At 34.9% G+C, this 19,891-nt stretch overlaps 1 protein-coding gene across 1 annotated transcript in view; it reads left to right on the forward strand.

Moving 5' to 3' along the window:
• Positions 1 to 19,891, forward strand: part of LOC135686353 (rho guanine nucleotide exchange factor 3) — a 38,493-nt gene that overhangs the window by 1,482 nt on the left and 17,120 nt on the right. Inside the window, exons 2-19 of the mRNA XM_065202566.2 lie at positions 1,126 to 1,237; positions 2,024 to 2,083; positions 2,506 to 2,553; positions 5,406 to 5,465; positions 5,914 to 5,976; positions 6,459 to 6,518; positions 8,114 to 8,212; positions 8,562 to 8,660; positions 9,167 to 9,244; positions 9,978 to 10,040; positions 10,570 to 10,666; positions 11,711 to 11,787; positions 13,251 to 13,358; positions 14,554 to 14,605; positions 15,719 to 15,777; positions 16,054 to 16,095; positions 17,495 to 17,551; positions 18,676 to 18,717. Coding sequence (XP_065058638.1) covers positions 1,126 to 1,237; positions 2,024 to 2,083; positions 2,506 to 2,553; positions 5,406 to 5,465; positions 5,914 to 5,976; positions 6,459 to 6,518; positions 8,114 to 8,212; positions 8,562 to 8,660; positions 9,167 to 9,244; positions 9,978 to 10,040; positions 10,570 to 10,666; positions 11,711 to 11,787; positions 13,251 to 13,358; positions 14,554 to 14,605; positions 15,719 to 15,777; positions 16,054 to 16,095; positions 17,495 to 17,551; positions 18,676 to 18,717 — 1,276 coding nt within the window. The remainder of the gene's footprint in view (positions 1 to 1,125; positions 1,238 to 2,023; positions 2,084 to 2,505; positions 2,554 to 5,405; positions 5,466 to 5,913; positions 5,977 to 6,458; positions 6,519 to 8,113; positions 8,213 to 8,561; positions 8,661 to 9,166; positions 9,245 to 9,977; positions 10,041 to 10,569; positions 10,667 to 11,710; positions 11,788 to 13,250; positions 13,359 to 14,553; positions 14,606 to 15,718; positions 15,778 to 16,053; positions 16,096 to 17,494; positions 17,552 to 18,675; positions 18,718 to 19,891) is intronic.

Below are 19,891 nucleotides of genomic sequence, written 5' to 3' on the forward strand. Positions count from 1 at the left end.
GATAACGATATTCTCACTGACTTTTGAGTGAAATTAACTGTTATCTCACTGGTGTGAGCGCATGAATTTTCTCTCACTGGAGCATTTTCAGTGAGATAGTCAGTGAGAATAATATCAAAAAGTTTTGATATTTATCTCACTGACCTTCTCACAGACAAAGAAGAACCCTAATCTCCGTGGCGCAAACACATTTTATGACCTCTGAATCATCATCGTTCCCACTGCATCATTCTGGACAATTGAATTTTTCTCCTCGTTTTCAAACAATGTTACGTCACTACCCTTCCTATAAATTTCCAAGAGGTTTCAATCCTGCATCAGTGAGATAACAGCTATGGGAAAACAAGTAAATGCGACATTTGTCCTCTAAGCGCATTTCTTACAGTACCATATGGAACTGGTCATGCTGCTTTCAAACACTAAAATATCCCGGACCCAAATCTTCCATTCTGTTTACGTAAACGAGATCCACGAGATCTTTGAACTAAAACAAGAGCAAAGGCAGCAACTTCGAAATCGTCGTCAGAACTACTATCCATTTCATAAAATCTGAGTCATTTTTCTCACTGAGTGAGCTAACTCAATGTGAATTCTGTGTTCTAACTAGAACGATTTCCGGTTTAAAAATAGTTTCACTGGAAAATTTTATCTCACTCAGTGAGAATATCGTATTCTCACTGGTGTGAACCAGGCTGTAAAGGTCACACCGGGTATAATGTATCATCTGCTTAATGCACAAATAACCTATCAGAATGAAGAACCACCATATTGTACTCTCCCTGCTAGAATTGCAGTGAATTTTATTTTGGTATCAAACATCCAAGTCAGTTTGAAAGATCTAAAGATAGGCATTTTTTAGGATTCACCTACAATAACTAATGTTGGATGCTAAAAGGATCCAACATTATCTAACTCTAAAGGTGAGCCTTTAAAGTTAGATCTAGCCAATCAAAGAGGGGACATACTGCCTTTAACTTTAGAGCCAACATTCTTTATAATAAAACATTTGCCTCTTGCTTTCTGAATTCATCAAGAACTGTTTTCTTGACCTAGATGTATTTTAACTTTTGAATATTTTTTGTACTTATAATATTGTTTTAGTTAAACTGCACATTTTCTTTGTAGCTCTATTGTGATGACACCTGGAAAAAGACGAAGAACTACCTGTTTTGAGCCAGTTTTGGTTGACAAGACTAATACAAATGAAAATGCTTTTCCAGAAAACAGTCAATTTTATGTATGTTTTATTTTGTTTTCAAGTTTTTAACAAAGAGGCAAAAAAGCATATTACACTTTATCTATTTAGCCTCCACTCTTTAAAGCCTCCCTCCCTGTTCAAAAAAACGTTTAATAAGCCACATCTTTAATCACCATCTTTAAAAGACAAACCAACTTTTTGAGCTTTCCTGCATATTTTCTAAGGAATTCAGTTAAAAAATTGAAAGTTTGGCTGGGACATTACAATCCATGTTTTAAGCAAGGTCTTAAGATTGTGGAGATATACTCCAAAGGTGATATGTTTTTCTTCAACTTTCTGAATAAGCCCCTACCTTTCTAATAAGTCCCTACCTATCTATCCCTTTTTAAGGCCCCTCTTTTACCTCCAGAATTATATAATGCCTTTCAGGGGTAAATTGAGCTTTGAATTTTGCCTTCAAGACATCAAGAAACCATTTTTTTTCATTCCCCAAACATGCTCACTTGTAAATATCTAGTCCTAGACTTATAAACATTAAAGATTTTGTTATATTTACATTAAAGCACAATATTCCATCAGCACACTGTTCACACAATTGATATTTTTTGTGGTACATTTGTAATTGAGAAAATCTAGTAGGAAGTACCAATTAGAGCATTTAACTAGATCTAAATTCATTGAAATTTGTATCCATGAATTTTATCAGCTTTTAAAAACGTTCCATCAAAGCAACATGTTACAACATGTTAACCTCGGTGTTGCATGAAAGGAGTCTTCAAACTTTGAAATTGCATTTAAAATATTCAATTTTGATTGTTTTTAAAGCATGTTCCAATAATCAAAAGTGCTAGCAAGACTGATCTCAAGGAACAGAAAAGAATGATGGTTTGTTACTTTCATTGATAAGATTTCATCCTGTTTTCTTGGATCAGAAAATCCGTCTTCACATTTTCTAAGTCAAGTATATATATTTCCATGGATTTTATTTGGCCAGGCCTCTATGCCTCTGCCTCTGCTGTAAGTTTAATCAAGTTTTGAATGGGTATTCCTTTATTGTTTTACCCTTTCTCACATTTACTTACAAAATAATTCAGGCTCATCATTTTATATTTCTGCAAATAACTTTTCAGTAATGCAATTCAAATCTTTCTTTTTGTTTATGTTTAAGACAAAAAAAGTAAAGGGCTAGTGAAGAAGTGTTATAAATGATAGCCATGCAATGCCATGTCCTGAACAAAATGTTTAAATTCCTGAAAACTGCAGCTTTTATGGTATCCTTTTATGGATCTCAATTTTTACTTTTTCAGAAACTCAGATCCAACTCTACTACCCTCCAATCGATTGAAAATAAGCAGGTAAGTAGAATCAAACATGCATTGGATTAAAAATCTACCCTTTTCCAAACTGCAAACTTCTCAAATGCTCCAGTTTCCATATACTTTTCCAGATAGCACTTGCAGTTAAAATTCAGAGCAATTACATTTTCACAAATTGTTTTATAGTAACCAGATCAAACTAATTTTCAGGTTTGTGGGAACGATTTGACACTTGGTTGCAAAACTTTTTATCCGATGGGATCATTCTCATTCATCTATCCTTAGCATACCCCTATTGTGTAAGGATAGCTTTACAACATCCTCAACAACAGAAGATATCGAAACGAGTGTACTCGGAACTATATTTTCTTTTCACCCGTGAACAACTTACACAATACATTTTCTTTAAAGCTATTCAGAAGCATTTTTGTAATTAACAGTTATCAAGCTCGTTATTGGCACTGTCTGATAACGCCCTAATTGGTGACACCTGGTCACAAGGCAGTGCCACGTGGGCTGTCTCTATCGCTTGGAAAACCCAAGGGTAACTGATTCCTAAAAAGCAATGTCAGGCCTTCCCGGGAAAAGCGTTCGATCACATTCGTACATGCTGGTACACGCCTCCCCACACTGAGGAGTATGTTAAATCGCACGCCTATTCTTTGTAATTTTTCGTTTGTTTTTTAACCAAAGCACTGGAAACTAATAAATTGACAAAAATAAGAAATTTTGTGTTATTTATTTTGATGTGTATCACCGGTCTTGTCCACTGTCCTGGGTCACCGTAATCATTTTGAAAAGCTATTGTGCAACACTTGGATGCAATCAAGCACAGACCAAATGACCGTAGTATTGGGGCTAGTAGCAATCCGGTAAATTTCATTCTTACATCCAAGGCTGCAGAAACCATTATAATACAATACTTTGCAATCATCTTCAAGCCCAGTGCTCGTGAAAACAAAGTCGCGTTTTTATCATAGACCTATTTCTAAAATTTACATGTCCCCAAATACAATTTTCGAATGATAAATTAGGTTGAATTTTTATACAAAAGGCTTCCAGTTTAGACAAGATTTGTGCCGTATTTGTTCTGATCTAAACTCGTAAATTTTGCATCTTCAGCAAGAAAAGTAAAGGGGTCACAAAGGAGTTTGCAATATTCCTGAAATGGGGCAACAATGACATTTTAGTCTATACTCTTTAAGCCCACGACAATAAAGATTTGATGCAAGTTTGTGCAAAATATCGTAATCAGATCATCAGGCTTCCGTCATTCTAAGGAGCTGCAGTTTTTATGTGAAAGCCTTTGCCGATGACCCGTGCTGAAAAGCTCGGGTTGTGCATGCTACTGGTTTTATGCCCATTGATTTCAGTGTCCAGTTCCTACCACTAGGTGGGTTAAATGTAAGTGGTGCGTAGCGCAACGCTAAACAACCCTTCCCAGAAAGGGTTATGCATATTTGTCCGAAGGTGATGACCCGTTTTTCCAAAAATTAGTTAATGTGACGTTGTCTCGTATGTTAACGAAAAGGCATGCCCTTCTTTATTCCATTGAAAAGGTTTTTGTGACCGGTCAAAATAACAAAGAATGGAAAACGGCAGGTTGTGATAAAGGCATGAATATCAAGGGTTACACTTGGAAACAAAGCGATAGCGCTCTGGATTCAAAGAAAGGGAAATCTGCAATAGACTTGTTTTGTTTCAAGAGTTTGCACTGGAATGTTTCATGCTGTTTTCGAACCGTGCTGTTTTAAAAATTATTTTCATATCCTTTTTAACGAGATACGATTGAAAGTGGGGGCCAAATTATTAAAATTTTCAAGGGTTTCAGAAAGCTCCCATCGGCGGCAAGAGGAATTGCGGGAGACTGCATCTAAAATATTTTAAGCATCAAATTGAAGTGGAAACCGAAGAAATGACATAAGAAATGGGGTTTTTTAAGGCTCTATATACTATGTAATCAAACTTTTGTAAAAATAAGACAAAACACCAGTAGCACCCCCATCACATGCCTAAAACAGGCTAGGGGTGCAAAATGCCACATTTGTGCTAATTTACTCCCAGGAAAGCCTGCAATTTGCATACAAATGTTCGGTGAATTTGTCAATGACAATACTGTGTTGCTTTTTAGCTCTTGTCAATCTAAATGACTGAAATGTTTTCAACTCTATGTAAACCTAACAGTCTATTTTGCAATAGTTGCTCGTCTGGCTTTATTTAGTCGACTTTATTTGATTCAAATCTCTGATATTTCGAGTTTCCTTAATTCTAACAAAAATTTCCCCCTTTTTATGCCACCTTTTGTTTATTTTTATTTTTTAATAGAATTTGCTCGTTTTTGAATATTCGAACTATTTGGGAGTTTGCTGTTTATTGAGTCCAGTTCACGAAAATCCCCTTACTTTAACTGGAGATTAAATTATGTATTGCCACTCAAACCTGGCTCTTGTTTTAAATTTTTCTAAATGCACGAAATACCAAAATCATAGCATGTGAAACTTGAGAAAATGCCTGTTTCTGCAATCCATTCTGTGGTTGCTGAAGTATTTTCCAATTATGTTTTTTTCGGGATATCTAGTCCATTACACCATAGGAGTGACTAACATTATAAAGCTAAAAAATTTTACTTTTATATATTCTACGTAAGTAAAGAAAAGGCTTTCGATCAAACAAACATACTCATCAGCTAATGGCTGAAAATAACACGCTCACAAAGTACTTGTTCGTTAATTTGTTTGTTTTCCTTTGGTCAATGCATGTTTTTAGATTTATGAAGATTGTATTAACTTTGATGAAACGTTACGGTTTTGAAGAAAATTGAAAGGAAATTATTTCCTTTCCATATGTTTATTTTCATTGTCCCCCCTGAACACGTTTAGCTATTTTTTCAGCCAAACAAACGGAAGTTTGAGGCATCAAAAGAACTAACTTACGAAGACGACGAACCAAAGGTAAATCAATTCTCTTGCAGGACTGTAGACTTAGTGGTAACAGCATAATACTCCTTGCATTACCTAATAAAAGAAAAATGATAAGTTACCACCATGGACTCCTTGCATTATCCAATAAAATGATATATAAAACGGTACCACAAAAATGGATAATAGCACGAAAAAGGGAACTTAACATATGTTTCCACACTTCCTTGCTATTTTCACAATAATAAAGCTATTCCAAAAGCTTTGCTGGATACAAGAGATTGGTATCCAAATATATGTTCAATTTTATTTAATGCTAAGTGCCTGATTTCCAATGGTCGTTCCGCTCCAAGAAAATCATGTACGCCTATGGCAAAATTCCTTTTTTTTCGAGAAAAATCCGTACACTGTTTGGGAGGAGCTATACACCCCTCTTAATTTTTCTATGAATTTTCTAACTCATCCTTTTTCTGTTTATCAGCCAAGTAAAATGAAGATATCTCTAAATCGAAACAGCCAGTATATCGAAGAAATGAATTACCAGGTAACCACATGCCCTCATGTCATCAACTAATTTATTTCTTTTTGAGAGAAAATGTTCGTTTTATGATAATTTAAAGTGTTTTTTAGAACTGCGCAAGAGATTTATAAGAAATGCTCTTATTTATAATTAGAGTCAAAGTTTCAAAGTTTGGTGTTAAGCTGACCTTCTGAAATGTTATCATTTTCAAACAAAGCTACGCAGAAAATGATCCGAAATCTCCGACAAAGCTCGGTCGCACCATGTATTTGATTTTATCTACAAAGGCGGGAATGCTTTCAATGAAATATATGAATACGAAAAATATGTACTTAGGAAATTTTCGAATTTGATTTTTCTTCATAGTTAATTATTAAGCTTTTGCGTTGTGAAGTTATAAAGCTTTGTATGCGTTTGGCGTCAATTTTACGTGCAGACGTTCTTACTGAATTTATCTTCGTTTATCTTCAATAAATATCACTGCTCCTTCTTCAAATTTCCTCAAGCGTCCAACCAGTGATGACTTTGAAACCGTAAGCTTGGCATCAACTGATTCATGCTTCAAGGTAAATGTTTTGCTATTTCTACTTCTGTTTACTCTACATTCAAAGCTTTGTTCTAACGCCAATTGACGAGGTTTTTTCTAAAAAACTGACAAGACCTCAGGAAGTGTGGTAAAATGGACAGTGGCTCCCTGTTTCACAGCAATTAATGGTGTTTGTAGGGGCCGCATTTCCTGGGTTTTTTTTGTATCTTAAAGAGTTTTTAATTCCCTTCTCCCCACTCCCCTAAACCCAGTTGTTAGGATAAATAAAGGAAGGGTTTCTAAGATAGACTTTAATAAACAGACTATTGTAACACAACTCTGAGTTTCATGTGTAAAAAATCATCAGATGCAATATCAATAACCAAAGAAAGGATTTCTCATATATATTCTAGTTCTTGGATAATTTTGGTAATTTTCAATGGACAAAGTAAATGAGATCGAGAATGTTGAAAGCAAAACTTATCTAAGTTTTAGGACATATTATCCCCTACCCAATTAATTTTGCATCGAAACAATTTAGCTCTATACTTGAATCATGGTGTCGACTATGTCTGTTCTATAATCAATCAAAATAGAGAGCTGGATGATATTGCTTTTTATTATGGTGTTAAGGAACTTTTTCCTGGATCATTGAATTTGTTGTTTTCTCTTTTACCTCGTCTCTGTTAAACAGAAACTTTATGAAATAAATAGTCAGTAAGAGATTTAATTAAGATTGTGTCAAGTAACACCGAAGGTGAGCCTCTTATTGCAAATGAGGCACAGTTAGGTAGTCTCATCACTTAGCCTTACACTAAACTACAACAAAAACCACTGCGCATCCAAGCGAGGTTATTAACGTAACAAATAACAAAGGTCACTTGACCCTTTTCATTTTATTCCAAGCGCGATTTGTTGCGGCTGCATCGAAACCCAATTCTGGAACCTGGAAATTTCTTGCATTGAAACATTGAAACCTAGAATTTTCCTTCTGTAATATGAACTGGAAGCAACGCCGTTTTGAAGCTAATAAAGAGAGATTTCTGATGATAGCCCATCGAATTCCCCCCTCCCTTCCCCTCACGACCACTCGAATGATTGAACTCGAAAATACCTATAGTTATGTTAACGTCAGAAAAGACAACCCACACTCGTTCAAAATTCTGGGAAAAATTACTCGCATCCCCTTGCCAATCACTGAAAGTTAGAGGAGATGATGGAGCCTTTCAAATTTGTAATTTTCGGCCGGTGAAAAAAAACATGGCTTCTGCTGGTGGTATTGAGTTCCCTTTGTCAATGTTAAAACAATTTATTTAGAAATTTGTAGAATGGGAAACCAAGAACCACCTGAACTTTGCAATGTGTCATGATTTTTTCAGAGCTAAAGAAACATGTTCAATGTGGAATACAGTGCCTTATAGATAGTATCATTGAATGTTAATTTTATTTCACTGTTTAAAAGCATCAAAACTGCTTAAGCAGAAATTGGTTTATGTGCTCAGTTTCGATGCTTTGCTTATTTCCCAAAAATGGTTTTGTGTAGTGAATTAGAACTCGATAAATTTACAACTATATTTGTTGCTGCTGATTTCTTTTTTGAAAATGCCTTAAAACGTATATTTTTCTTTTGAACAGAGAGAAGAGGGCACTCGAAACAGCTGGAGAAACCGTCTACGCAAAATGGCATCTATCGGCGGAGTTTTCACATCACCGAGAGTTGGCAAACAGCTCAAGGTATGGCAATATTTGTTTCTGTCACCATCGATGGTTTTTTATGGGTTGTGATTCACTCTCTCTCATTTGTTTCTGCGAGTTGTGTTTCTAGACAACTGATAGTTGATACTAAAAATGATTCTTTATTGATAACCGCCTAAAAGGCCTAAAAGTCTCTTTCTGAACGCGCCTCAATCACCTTGTTCCTATGATCTTTATTACTCCTGTTGGTTACGCTGTTTCCTTGATTTAACACATTTGAAGTCGAGGTGATTAATAATTTTTTTTTCAAAAAGTGTGCAGTGAAACAGATCGTTCGGTATGATTTGGTTTAATTCTATTTCTAAATATATTCTGTATTATCCTTTAGCGTTCACCAAGTCTAAGAAGTGAGGATGCTATGAACACCAAAACCAAAATTAAGAAATACGTTCAATTGCCAACTCCTGTAAGGAGAAGGAGTTCTAAGGTAAGATAAGTTCAGAAAACTGAAATGTGCTGTACTGAACCTTATATGGTATCATTTAGTAATGATCTCTGTGTTTTTTGCACTTGTGGAAGCATGTTAAGCTCCTTTGGAGTACAACTTTTTTAAGAAGGGCTTGTACTTGCTGGTATGGTAAGAGATTTAGCAAAAACTCTGAGCATTTCGTGAAGTTGATTTTTAGAAAACACGAAACTATTCATTTTTCTTTATGCTCTGGGAAATCCGTTTATAGCCCTATGTTTTAATAAGAGTGCTTTTTTATACCCCCCCCCCCCCTGTCTCATGCAAAGGCTATTTTGTATGTTCAGTCGAGAAACCAATAGTAATCATTGCTCTTCATATGTTGAAAAACATTCCATTTCATCATTTATCGATTCCAAATTTTTTTCTCTGACAATCTTGCGATTATTTTGAAGATTTCCCCGTGACAAACTTCCTTGTTTTATTGTATATTTGGTGCTGAAATTTTTCTAACCTATCATTGTTAGTTGTGGCTTGAAACTGTCGCTGATTTTAACTGCAACATCAAAGAATGTCTGACGTCACAACAAATTAAAAGGCAGGAGGTAAGTACATAGTGGTAGATTGCCTTGAATTTCAGAAATTTTCACGGATGTCCAATCTGGTAATTAGAAATATTTCGCATAACTCATGCTTTAAATGCACAGTTCAGTTTTATCTTTGTTATTCGAATTTATATCGATAACGAATAAAGACTCTTTGTACTTTATCTTCGAGGTTTCCTGTCTATATTAAATTTATTTAACCAGATAAGTGAATTTATTAGGCAAATCTCTTTCGGGTCCATGTGCTTTCTTTTTTAATTTATGAATTAATAATTTACACCAGCTTGCTGAAAATTTTGGTCTGGTCAACTGAAGCTTCATGAATGTTTTTTACCGTTCGCATTTTACTTATTTTGAAAGCAAAAAGCCAGTTTTCTTTTCTTCCATTATAGCATATTGAACTAAACAAATCAAACTGTCGCAAAAATGCATGCAAATGAAAGGATTTTCTTCTCATTGCATTTGCAAAAGCAATGTGAATCGATTATTAATGTATTAGCGTGAAGAAGTTACAGCATTCGATATATAAATCGAAGCAAAAATCATTAAAGTTTTGAATTTTTTTAAATTTGGTAATTTTTTTTATATGTAGCTTATTCTTAAATTTCAATTTGTTAATAATTTCGTACCACTACTTTTTTGTTTGATTCTTGTACTCATGGTAAATAGTACAAACCTTATTTCTTCTGAATACAATTTCTTGATTAATCGATAAAGCACACTTTTTCGTCAGGCTATATTCGAGCTGTATTGCGGGGAAGAAGATCTGATAGAAGATTTGAAATTATTAAAAGAGGTGTGTTTGGCTGCAATATTATGCGATTGCGTTGCACTGATACTAGTCAAAGGACAAACATAATTATTTAGCGCTTATCTAAAATTTCCATAAATTAATAGTTATTCATGTTCCGCGATCAAATGCTGGATCAAGGTATATTCTAATGTACAATTTATATTAGATATACATTAGGGAACGAAGTGTGGAAACGGTAGTTAAATATGGCGGCTCACAGTGGCTAATGGCCAGTTTGACCATAGTATGGTGCCAGGTGTAATTTTTGTTTGTAGTTGTCAATTAACGCAGGGAAAAATATTTTCATATCAGATATTTTGGTTTATAAAGGATCAAGATTAAGTCTACTTGAAATATACCTATCCTATGATACTGCATTTGGTTTTCCGTTGCTTTTGCCAAGCCAATTACAAATTCACAACATATCTTCTCAACGCAATATGTGGACTTAAACTTCTGTCCGTAGCATTACAGCATTTTTTTTAATAGCCCAATGCAGTGGTTAGTGCAAATTTTGATGCTTGTGTTTTAGGTCTATTTCAATGAAATGTCAAAGCTCAATTTGCTGAACGAGGAAGAACTTGCAATGTTATTTGGTAATGTCGAGTGCCTGTTACCGTTACACCAAGGTGTGTTTTTGGGTTTCTTTCTATATTTTTGTAATATGTTTCGTATTTTCAGTCATCCTATCGTGATAATACATTTGAAAAAAGATCTATCCCAGGGGAGGTGTATACCTATAAGACGCATACAAAACTGCCACACCTTGAAAATCGTAATTGCTAATTCAAAGCCCAAAACGAGTCGTTTACCAAAGAAAAGCAAATGAATTGACAATGCTCGGAACTCCAAGTCAACACCTCTCTTCAACTGATTAATAACCAATGGACTACTCAAATTGATGGAGGCTTGAATTCGAAAAGAAAGCTTCAATGCCTAACTATTAAAGTCTAGTAAAGTTAGTGGATGCCTACACTGAACTATTAGCTTGGTGCAGTGCTGTTTTCAAAGATATTTGTTTTCAAGTATACATCACCGTTATTGATAATCTTAAGTTGTGCCTCATTAAACGGGCTTTAATTGGGATACCTCTAAACAGCAGCAAAGTTATTTTTTCGAACAATTCACATCCTGCGTTTAACGTTTTGTCCACGAAGCCCCGTTATGTCTTCATGAAGAAGCTAGACTTTTTCGGCAAATTCTTGTAGTGGGCAAATCCAAATAACAAGCACTTTCCTATAATCGTGGTCTAGGTTGGATGAGCTCAGATTGAAATTCCGACAATTTCTAAAAGTCAGACTAGTGGAGTGGTAAGAGGTTTAGGCGACCTTCGCTATGACGAGTCTTTGCATAATGGTCACCGCCCTATTATGAACACCTCCCTTCAGCAGGCACTCCCTACAGCGGAATGGTCTCACAGGTGCCTCATATTTATATATGTAGAGGTTTCACATTATTCAAAAACCTTTAAGAATGTGTGCATTGTGTAAAATGGTAGCCTCAAAGTAATGTTTTTAGTAAATTTACCTTCCCATTTTTATGTTTTTGTGACTGAGCAGCTGTTTTCAGAAAACTAATGACAGGTAATTGTTTGTCTATTCTTAGGAATATCGTAGGACTGTCAACTCAAGAGTTTTTTTTAAGTAGTGTACGAAGAATTTTTTCTGTTGTAGATTTGCTGGCTAAACTAAAAGGATTACGAAACAAAGATGGATCGATCGATGAGATTGGGCAAGTTTTAATCAACTGGGTAAGATAATTGACTTTGCTTCTTTGCGTTTTAAAAATGGTTTAAATTCTATCAATTAATTTTGAGAACTTTTTGATACCTTTGACTCTATCAATGTCATTGGAGTGAATATATGTAGATGTAGTCGATTTATAACCAGATTATTCATTTTATATTGGTTTTAATTAATGTTCATTGAAATGATATCAAAAAAGGACATAAGGGGCTGTCCACGTCTGTCTGTGCCTGAAGACTTCGTTCTTCATATTGTGACTAAATCGTCAATAATGTGCAGCAACATCTAATGGTCCTGTCCACAGAATTCCAAACAATAGACCAATAATGTTGCTCCATGATGTCTGCGACCAAGTTTATGTGCATGAAACCTCCAGTCAACGGACACTTTTTGCATCAGACAGTGTGTCGATTGACCACAGTTGTCCACATGATGGAGGTTTCACTATTGCATGTAATGGAGAGCCTGGTATTGAAATTGTTCAAGAGAAAAAGATTTTTTTTATATCGCATGTAAAAATGCCAATGATTATTCTTGTGTAGGGTAGCTCAAATTTTGCCAAAATAAATAATGACAACCGACTCATAGGATTCATGCTGGAGCATTGTAATATCATAACTGGGTTTGATACTTTTAAGCCCAATCTGAGACAAAGAGTACTGTTTAATCGTAGCACTGAAATATGCTAACATTTCTTGAATTGCTTTTATGCTCTATCATTTCTCTAACAATGCTTCTATCGTTGGCTTGAATAGTTTTGCTATAGCTTTGCACTTGCTTGGGTTTTGCTTTTGTTGTGTTCTTAGGAATATCAGGGACATTGCCTAGGCTTTAAGTTGGTTGTTGTGGCACACAATATTCAGTCGTTCAATTGCTTATATCAAAATTTGAAAAGATATGCATAGACGGACTTACCGGGGGGTGTAGGGGTGCGACAACTCCCTATTATTTTGTATCGTTAGGTAAATTTAGCTTTGAATCGGTAAACAAAATTTCTGGTCCTCTTTGCCAATCAATTGACGCCAAAATCTCACTTTATGTATCTCCTCATCTTCTTTGCCTTTTAGTTAGATGGGCGTTTCCATAATTTTCTAGGCTCCTGAAGGATGTGTGCAAAAGGCAGATCATCGCCTAGCACCCCCACCCTCCTCCCACCCCATCCTTGCCTCTTAAATCCGTCCCTAAAGATCTTATTGTTCACATCGAATATTTTAAGCTTTTGACATTATATGGGCATCTAAACAAAGATTTATCATTACTGAATTTTTTTATCATTTGACATTAGCTATCGCTCTTTGAATGCTATTGATGATCGAAAACTATAAACTGAAATCACGAAATTCGAACAACCTGATTATTTATTCTTGTAGCTGCATTCGCGATAGCAAATCGAATTGCTGTATGGTAATATATCCTTATAGACATATATGTTGTGCAGTTTATAATATCGGTTAATTTTGCATCATAGATACCTGGCCTAGAACCTTATGTGCCTTATTGCGCTCAACAATTCAACCGGAAACACTTTTTAGACAATAAACTAAAAGTAAATTCAGCCTTCGCAGATTTTTTACAGGTAATTAGCTTACGTTTTATCAATGACGTGACATTATTGTGAATACTAGTACCCAGGACTTTTATATGAGATTTGTATGGCGTTATATTAACGTCAGTTCTGTTTTATCTTCTATTTTATCTTCTGTCTCACCACGGACAATGTAACATAACATACAATGAATCATTATTTATAGTTATAACATTATTTGTGTACCAATATTTCCGCAAACAGCTAATTATGAGTTCTTGCAGTTGATTATATAGTATATAGGACCCCATTTTCATTAATAAACCCATTCAATAACAGGCAAAAAGTGTACTACTAAGGGAATGTCAAGTATTTCATCCCCTGAAAATTAAAGCTAGAAATTTTTTAAAGATAAAACGCTACCACGCAGCTCCATTTAAAGTGACTACCTATCGAAATGTTCATCATTTAAACTAATTTTTCATAATTTTTCAAAATGATTTTGTATGTTTATTCTACACAGCCAATGATAATATGAGCAGCCTGCTTGTAAAATAACGAAATATGTATATTCTTTGTGAGCTCTTGGAGAGCCTCTGAAGCTCCATATTTGTAACCCTGTCATCATTTTTAAAGCCGCGAATCCTGTGTTACTCTTATTATCAATGTCAATGACCCTATTCAAAAATGTTATTAGTAGTTCTAAGTTCTAAGTACCCGGAAATAGCTCTATGTACCAATGTTTTTGAGCAAAAAGCATTCCCCTGTAAATTTATCCCACGATCCAACTTGTAGATAACTTGTTGACAGGTAGATAGCACCTGTGCACCATCAGGCGTTGGTTACCGTACATTGACTGATTACGCGAAGAAGTCTGACTACTGCACCCAAAATCAATAAAGCGGGAGCATATCTGGTGAATCTTAAAAATTAAATAGATTGATTAAAGAGACTGAAGAATAGATAAATAGATGAAAGATAGAAGATGGACTTTACTTTTTTGTTCAGAAGACAGAGCTACCTTCTTAAGCTTTTGTCATTTGGAACAGCCATCGATATGCCCATTATCTTTCTTACCATTTCTAATGATTAAACATTTTTAAGAAAGCAAAAGCCCGGTTGCAAGAACACTCGGAATCAATTTTGATATAATTCTATTTGATTTCTGATTTCTGCTTTCAACTTTCAGACTTGCCACTTTTATTAGATTAAATCGATTTAATTACTTTAAATTAATGTCTTACAGCGCTGCTTAGAATCACCATTTAGCCGCAAGCTTGATTTATGGAACTTCCTAGGTGAGTGAATCTGAAGCCAACATTAAATCTTAAGATATCGATAAAGTTCCGCTCTCTCCTTGCTTTTGGAGGTTTGAAATATAACCAATCAGACCATTTACAGAAGAAGTCATGAGCAGAAAATTACGAGGAAATTTACGCAAGAAATGTTATAATTTGCACATTCAATACCTGTGGAGTCATAACGGCCTTATTACCTCATTTGTTTCTTGAAATAAGTTATATTAATCATCAACATAAGCTAATGCAATCTGTAGATGCAGGATGTGTAGGTTCTCTTAACATCATTTATCGCTGAAATGAATTTGGTTTTCGTGTTATTTAATACCGCACATGATTTGATGATGTTAACTTCTCTCAGTTTGATGTCCGTCACCAGGCAACCGTTGTAGTGTTCTATATCACATTTTTTCAAAGCAACACTCCCTCCTGTCTGAAATTCTCTTTTAATCATATATCGTTTCTGATATCTATGAATTTGCAATATTGTTATTCAAAATAAATGGAAATCTTTCTTCACCACCGCTAAACCATATTGGGGACGTAGAATGCTATTAGCAAAAGCCAACTTCATATTCAATTGAGCGAAACTATGTCCTTAAATTGTTGCTTTAATTAGATTTTCTTTGAATTCAAAATAATAGATGGTGTGTTAATTATTCTTTTGAAGAAAATATTTCTCATATATAAATTGGGAACCACATGTTATTAAAATTTATTGGATTTTATCACAAACAATGCTGTCCAGGTTTTTGATGCTGTCAACAGAAAATAAATCTTGTTGATGAAATGCAAAACACAAGTTAAATGCGTTTGATACAAAATGCTTTTATGGATTTTGCTAATATCATATTTTTTGAAGGCCTGAACAAAACACCATCTGGCTATTATCTGTTTTAAGCTAAATAACTACTGCGCATGCTCTTTGAAAGTGGTTTTAATTGTTGGCTCATTATAAGACTTCGCTATTTTTGTATTCTCAACAATATCGCTATTCAAAATTAAGCTCATTGCTTCTTTTCCGTTAATCTAATTTGACACATTTTGCTGCTACTTAGATGATATTGATCTGAAATTGGGATACCTCCTTTTATTTCTTCTAATTTTCTTTAGATGCCCCAAGAAACAGGCTCGTAAAATATCCATTGCTGTTCAGCACAATAGAAAAACTTGTAAGTTTCTTTTGCTTGTATATAATTTTGAAACTTTTTAACAATTTATGCTCCAGTCAAAGTTATAATTGCAATCTAAACAGCTATTCTCACCCACTGGTTTTATTATTTAACATAGTATGTCCGTCTTTATCCTTTGTTTTTCCTTTCATGACAAGTCAAGTTCTTTCAGAGGCAGAAGGAAATATTTATTTATCATATTCATTATTCAATTTGAACTCCCACAGTATGTTCTCTTTTCATGAATCAGCTTTGATAATGCATTTTCGTTCACAGACGTCAGATTTTTCTAAAGACAAGTATCTTCTCCATGATTCAGTAAGTTATACCTCAAATTTATCATTTATCCATTTTATGCTCTCTTCGTTGCCAATTTCCGGTATTAAAAGTTGCAAGGTTGGTATTTGAATTCGATAGACTAAAGCGCAGTTTGTGAAGTAGAAAGTGGTATGGCGTGAGCAGAGCCGCACTTTGCCGTAAGGCAATTGGTGATTATTTATCTACCAGCTGCTGACCATAGATACTTGGACTTACCCATTTAGAGCCTTGAATTTTTTAAAAAGTTACCATAGCTTGACTTCCACAGAATCTTTAAAATTATTGCCAAATTTGTGGAACATCGCCCTATAAAACTAATACGGCTCCGAAAATGTCGCTCAATTTTGTAAAGAAAATTTTGAAGTTGTTATGAGGCTTGTGTTTTTTCTGCCAGATCAACTCCTTAACGTTTTCATATTCTGTCCTCTATTGTCAATATGCAATAAAATCTATACACTCTATTTATCCAGCTAATTAACAGTTGGTTTTTCGCTGACGGGACGTCGCCAGACATATCATTCAAACTAATATTTTACAAACGGTTACATTGGTTTCACGTTTCAGTAGCATTGAGAAACTCTACATCTGATTCGCCTATGGGTAGCTAGCAAACCAGGGGGTTGAACATTTTAAAGATTAGGTTGATCTATGATTTGTGCATGGTTGGTAACTAGTCATTGAGCGATTTTTAAAGTTTGATTCACTTGGAAACCGTATTTCTATATGAAATTGATATGTCTTGATTTTGGAAATAGCCATTCATACATAGCATCGAAGTTATGCAGTTTAAAGATAGAAAAGTAAATTTTACGCAACAAAGTATGTAAATATGTAATTTGTTGAGAAATAAGGTACATTTCAAAATATTTCGAGTCATGAAATGTTTTTTTACATATATGTCATTTCGACATTTCGACAACAGTTTCTAAATGTAAACCCCATCAACAACCTTGGTAGTTGAAATTAAACAAATTCTCATGGTCATATACCTATATATTGTATTTGCCTGAAAATTGATAATTAAGCCTCTTCTAAAGGCTGTTTCAATCCATCAGGAGAAATCCGAGGACCACAGTTTGAAATCTTACCTTCAAGGTTAGATTACAGTGACATCTATACCGGATCAGAAGGGCCTAATATGATAAGAGATGTCAGATTTTCTTATCAGCAACGGATTTAAGAATGTTATAAGTATTCTGCATTAGGCTATATCTTGGTAATCTGCTGCTCAAGCGTCTTCCCAAGATATAAACGACTAAGCTAAACAGAAATTGCACCAAATATATTTAAAATTGTATGACTGGCAGAAAAATCTGGTTTATAAAAAGGCGTCTTGTAAACTTTTGTTATCATTACAGATAACATGCATATTTAAAATAATTTGTGACTTTTTTGCTAGATTAAAGGGATCGAGGAGATTATTTCACAAGCTGATAAAGAAACTGGTCGATCAAAGGTATGAGCAGTTTTAATGTTTGTATTTAGCTACTCTGTCTCTAATTTAGGTGAAAATTAATCATTGGCTTCATTTTGAAAAGCGCGATCCTTCTTGTCGCAAATACAAGGCTCCACGAACCTTTAACAGAAATGCTTTTGCTTAAATTGTTTTCCCAGCTTTCTGCAACGATCTCTTACGCACTGACAGCTGATGTTCCTTCATTGAACGAGCGTGGCACACTGGCTTATCTACCCAATGTGCTTTCTCTTTTTTCACCATTTGTATGTATAATTCTGTACATCAAAAGCTCGTATACATATACGCTACCTTTCTAACCTTCCAACGAACTTTAGATCTATAATGGCCCAACACAGATTCATGTCACAACTTGCCACCGCTGTACTAGCAGTGAGCCACATCCACCTCGTTACTACTTGATAACGGCTTCCTTTTTGGACCACAGTGCCACAAAACTGCTTGACACGAGATGCGATATCGTGAGATACGCTCCTACCCCATAAATTTTCCATATCGACCTATTTTTATAATATTTTTAAGATTCCGAGTGGTCGTTTCGAAATTTCCCAGCTATCTTTATAAAAAGTTATTTATAAGTTACAGCGTATATGAAAAAGTAGATCGTAGCTTATTGATGGGCTGATCAGCCAGACTTCTTGTTTTCAAATTTATCTTAGCTTTTGCAAAGTTTCTATAAGTCGAAAATTAATATTTTAATTCTTCTCATTGACACTGAAGAAAATGCATGCAAGAAATTTTCAAGTGGTACTCCAGTTAGTGCCTACTTCTGATAAACGAATGACATCAAGTGTAATCAAATGTAATCTAACTTTATTCAAGAAACCTTCTAATCATCATGCTAAACATATGCTGCCTTAAAGAATTTCGGTTAAATTTTTACGCTTTCTCACTCTTATGAAGGTTCAGTTTGGGCGCTAAGACGGAATGTCACTGGTTGACCTTCTTCGCTTCTTAAAAATGATCTTATCCATCAATCCTTGTTGTGTTTGGTATATATTTAACTGCTGAGAACAGTTTTTTCAGGCTATTTCAGATATAATACTTGTATGAGGTCATCCTAATTATCAACTGGATCTTTAAGCGTGAAGCTTTTCTTTTTACAGTGCGAGTTTTTGAAGAGAAAACTCTATTTTGTCAATTCAGAGGTGAGTCTATCTTCTTAATACTTGAATAAACTTCCAATTTGGCCTTTTTCTCTTACTGGTTGCCAGGCTGTCACGTAACGTAGCCTTTGAACAACGCAAAGCATATCAAAATGGCCGGGGGGTTTTGCTCTGATTCGGATGACTTATACTTGCTCTTATTAAACATCTTTTCATTCAGTATTATATACCTGATTTTAAGTATCAATTTTTCTTATCGATCAAAGGCAGCGCTAAATTTTCCAATAATACAGTTAGAAGGTAAATAATAGGAATTTATGCGTTTTCACCTCATGTGGATTCCAGTATTTGTAATATACCAAAGTTTTAATGAAGAGAACATAGTCGCTTATTTAAAAGATTAAGAGCCTCCTTTTGAGTTTAATGGGTAGCCCACGAGTTATTGAAGATTATGCGATATAAGATTGGCGGACCTTAAAGACAATTATACTGTGTCAAAAGATTTCTTTTTTGTTGACAAAGGATCATCTACTGGGTAAATAAGAGTCTCAAATTTTAAAATCTGCCATTTTAAGGGCAGCTTTGTTGGCGGACACGTATACTGAAGGTTAACTGGAAATAGGAAAGAGCCTACATCGCGCTGTGCAAGGCTCTTCCTGTGGCATGGGCTTCTTCCTGTGGCATGGACTTCTTCCTGTGGCATGGGCTGGTTTCCAAGCTCTTTCCTAATAAAAACGGTGTTATTGTAACTTTTTATGCTCAAATTATCTGTGTAAATTCGTTCTCTTAAAACTGCGTAGGTTTTGAAATTTGAGCGTCGTGGGTTCACTTACAAACCGTCCTTTTCAAAAGAAAAATAGAGCTACTACCATTTAAGTTTGAATTGGACCAGCCACAGACTCTGCATGTGTGTTGGCATGTTGTTAGTATGAGTGCTAGTCTAAAACGAGGGGCAGTTCACTCTTGCAAATAGCGTGCGAGATTTTACCTAAAACAAAAGGATTTCTAGGGATTTTCAGATAAAACAATAGGATTTTCATGAAAGGTGTACGAGATTTTCTTGGAAAGATTTCCCCTCGGTCTAAAAAGTGTACGGACAATGTTTCGTGTCATTCGAATCTTATCTTATCAAAATAGAACTCAAATTTGGATATGCTTGTAATCCTGCTTGAATATTTTATCTTTCTTGAATATTGTGTAAGTAGGGACAGTTAAC

The sequence above is a fragment of the Rhopilema esculentum genome, chromosome 6 (assembly GCF_057945365.1).
Source record: "Rhopilema esculentum isolate cy_ngs chromosome 6, ASM5794536v1, whole genome shotgun sequence".
Classification (NCBI taxonomy): domain Eukaryota; kingdom Metazoa; phylum Cnidaria; class Scyphozoa; order Rhizostomeae; family Rhizostomatidae; genus Rhopilema; species Rhopilema esculentum.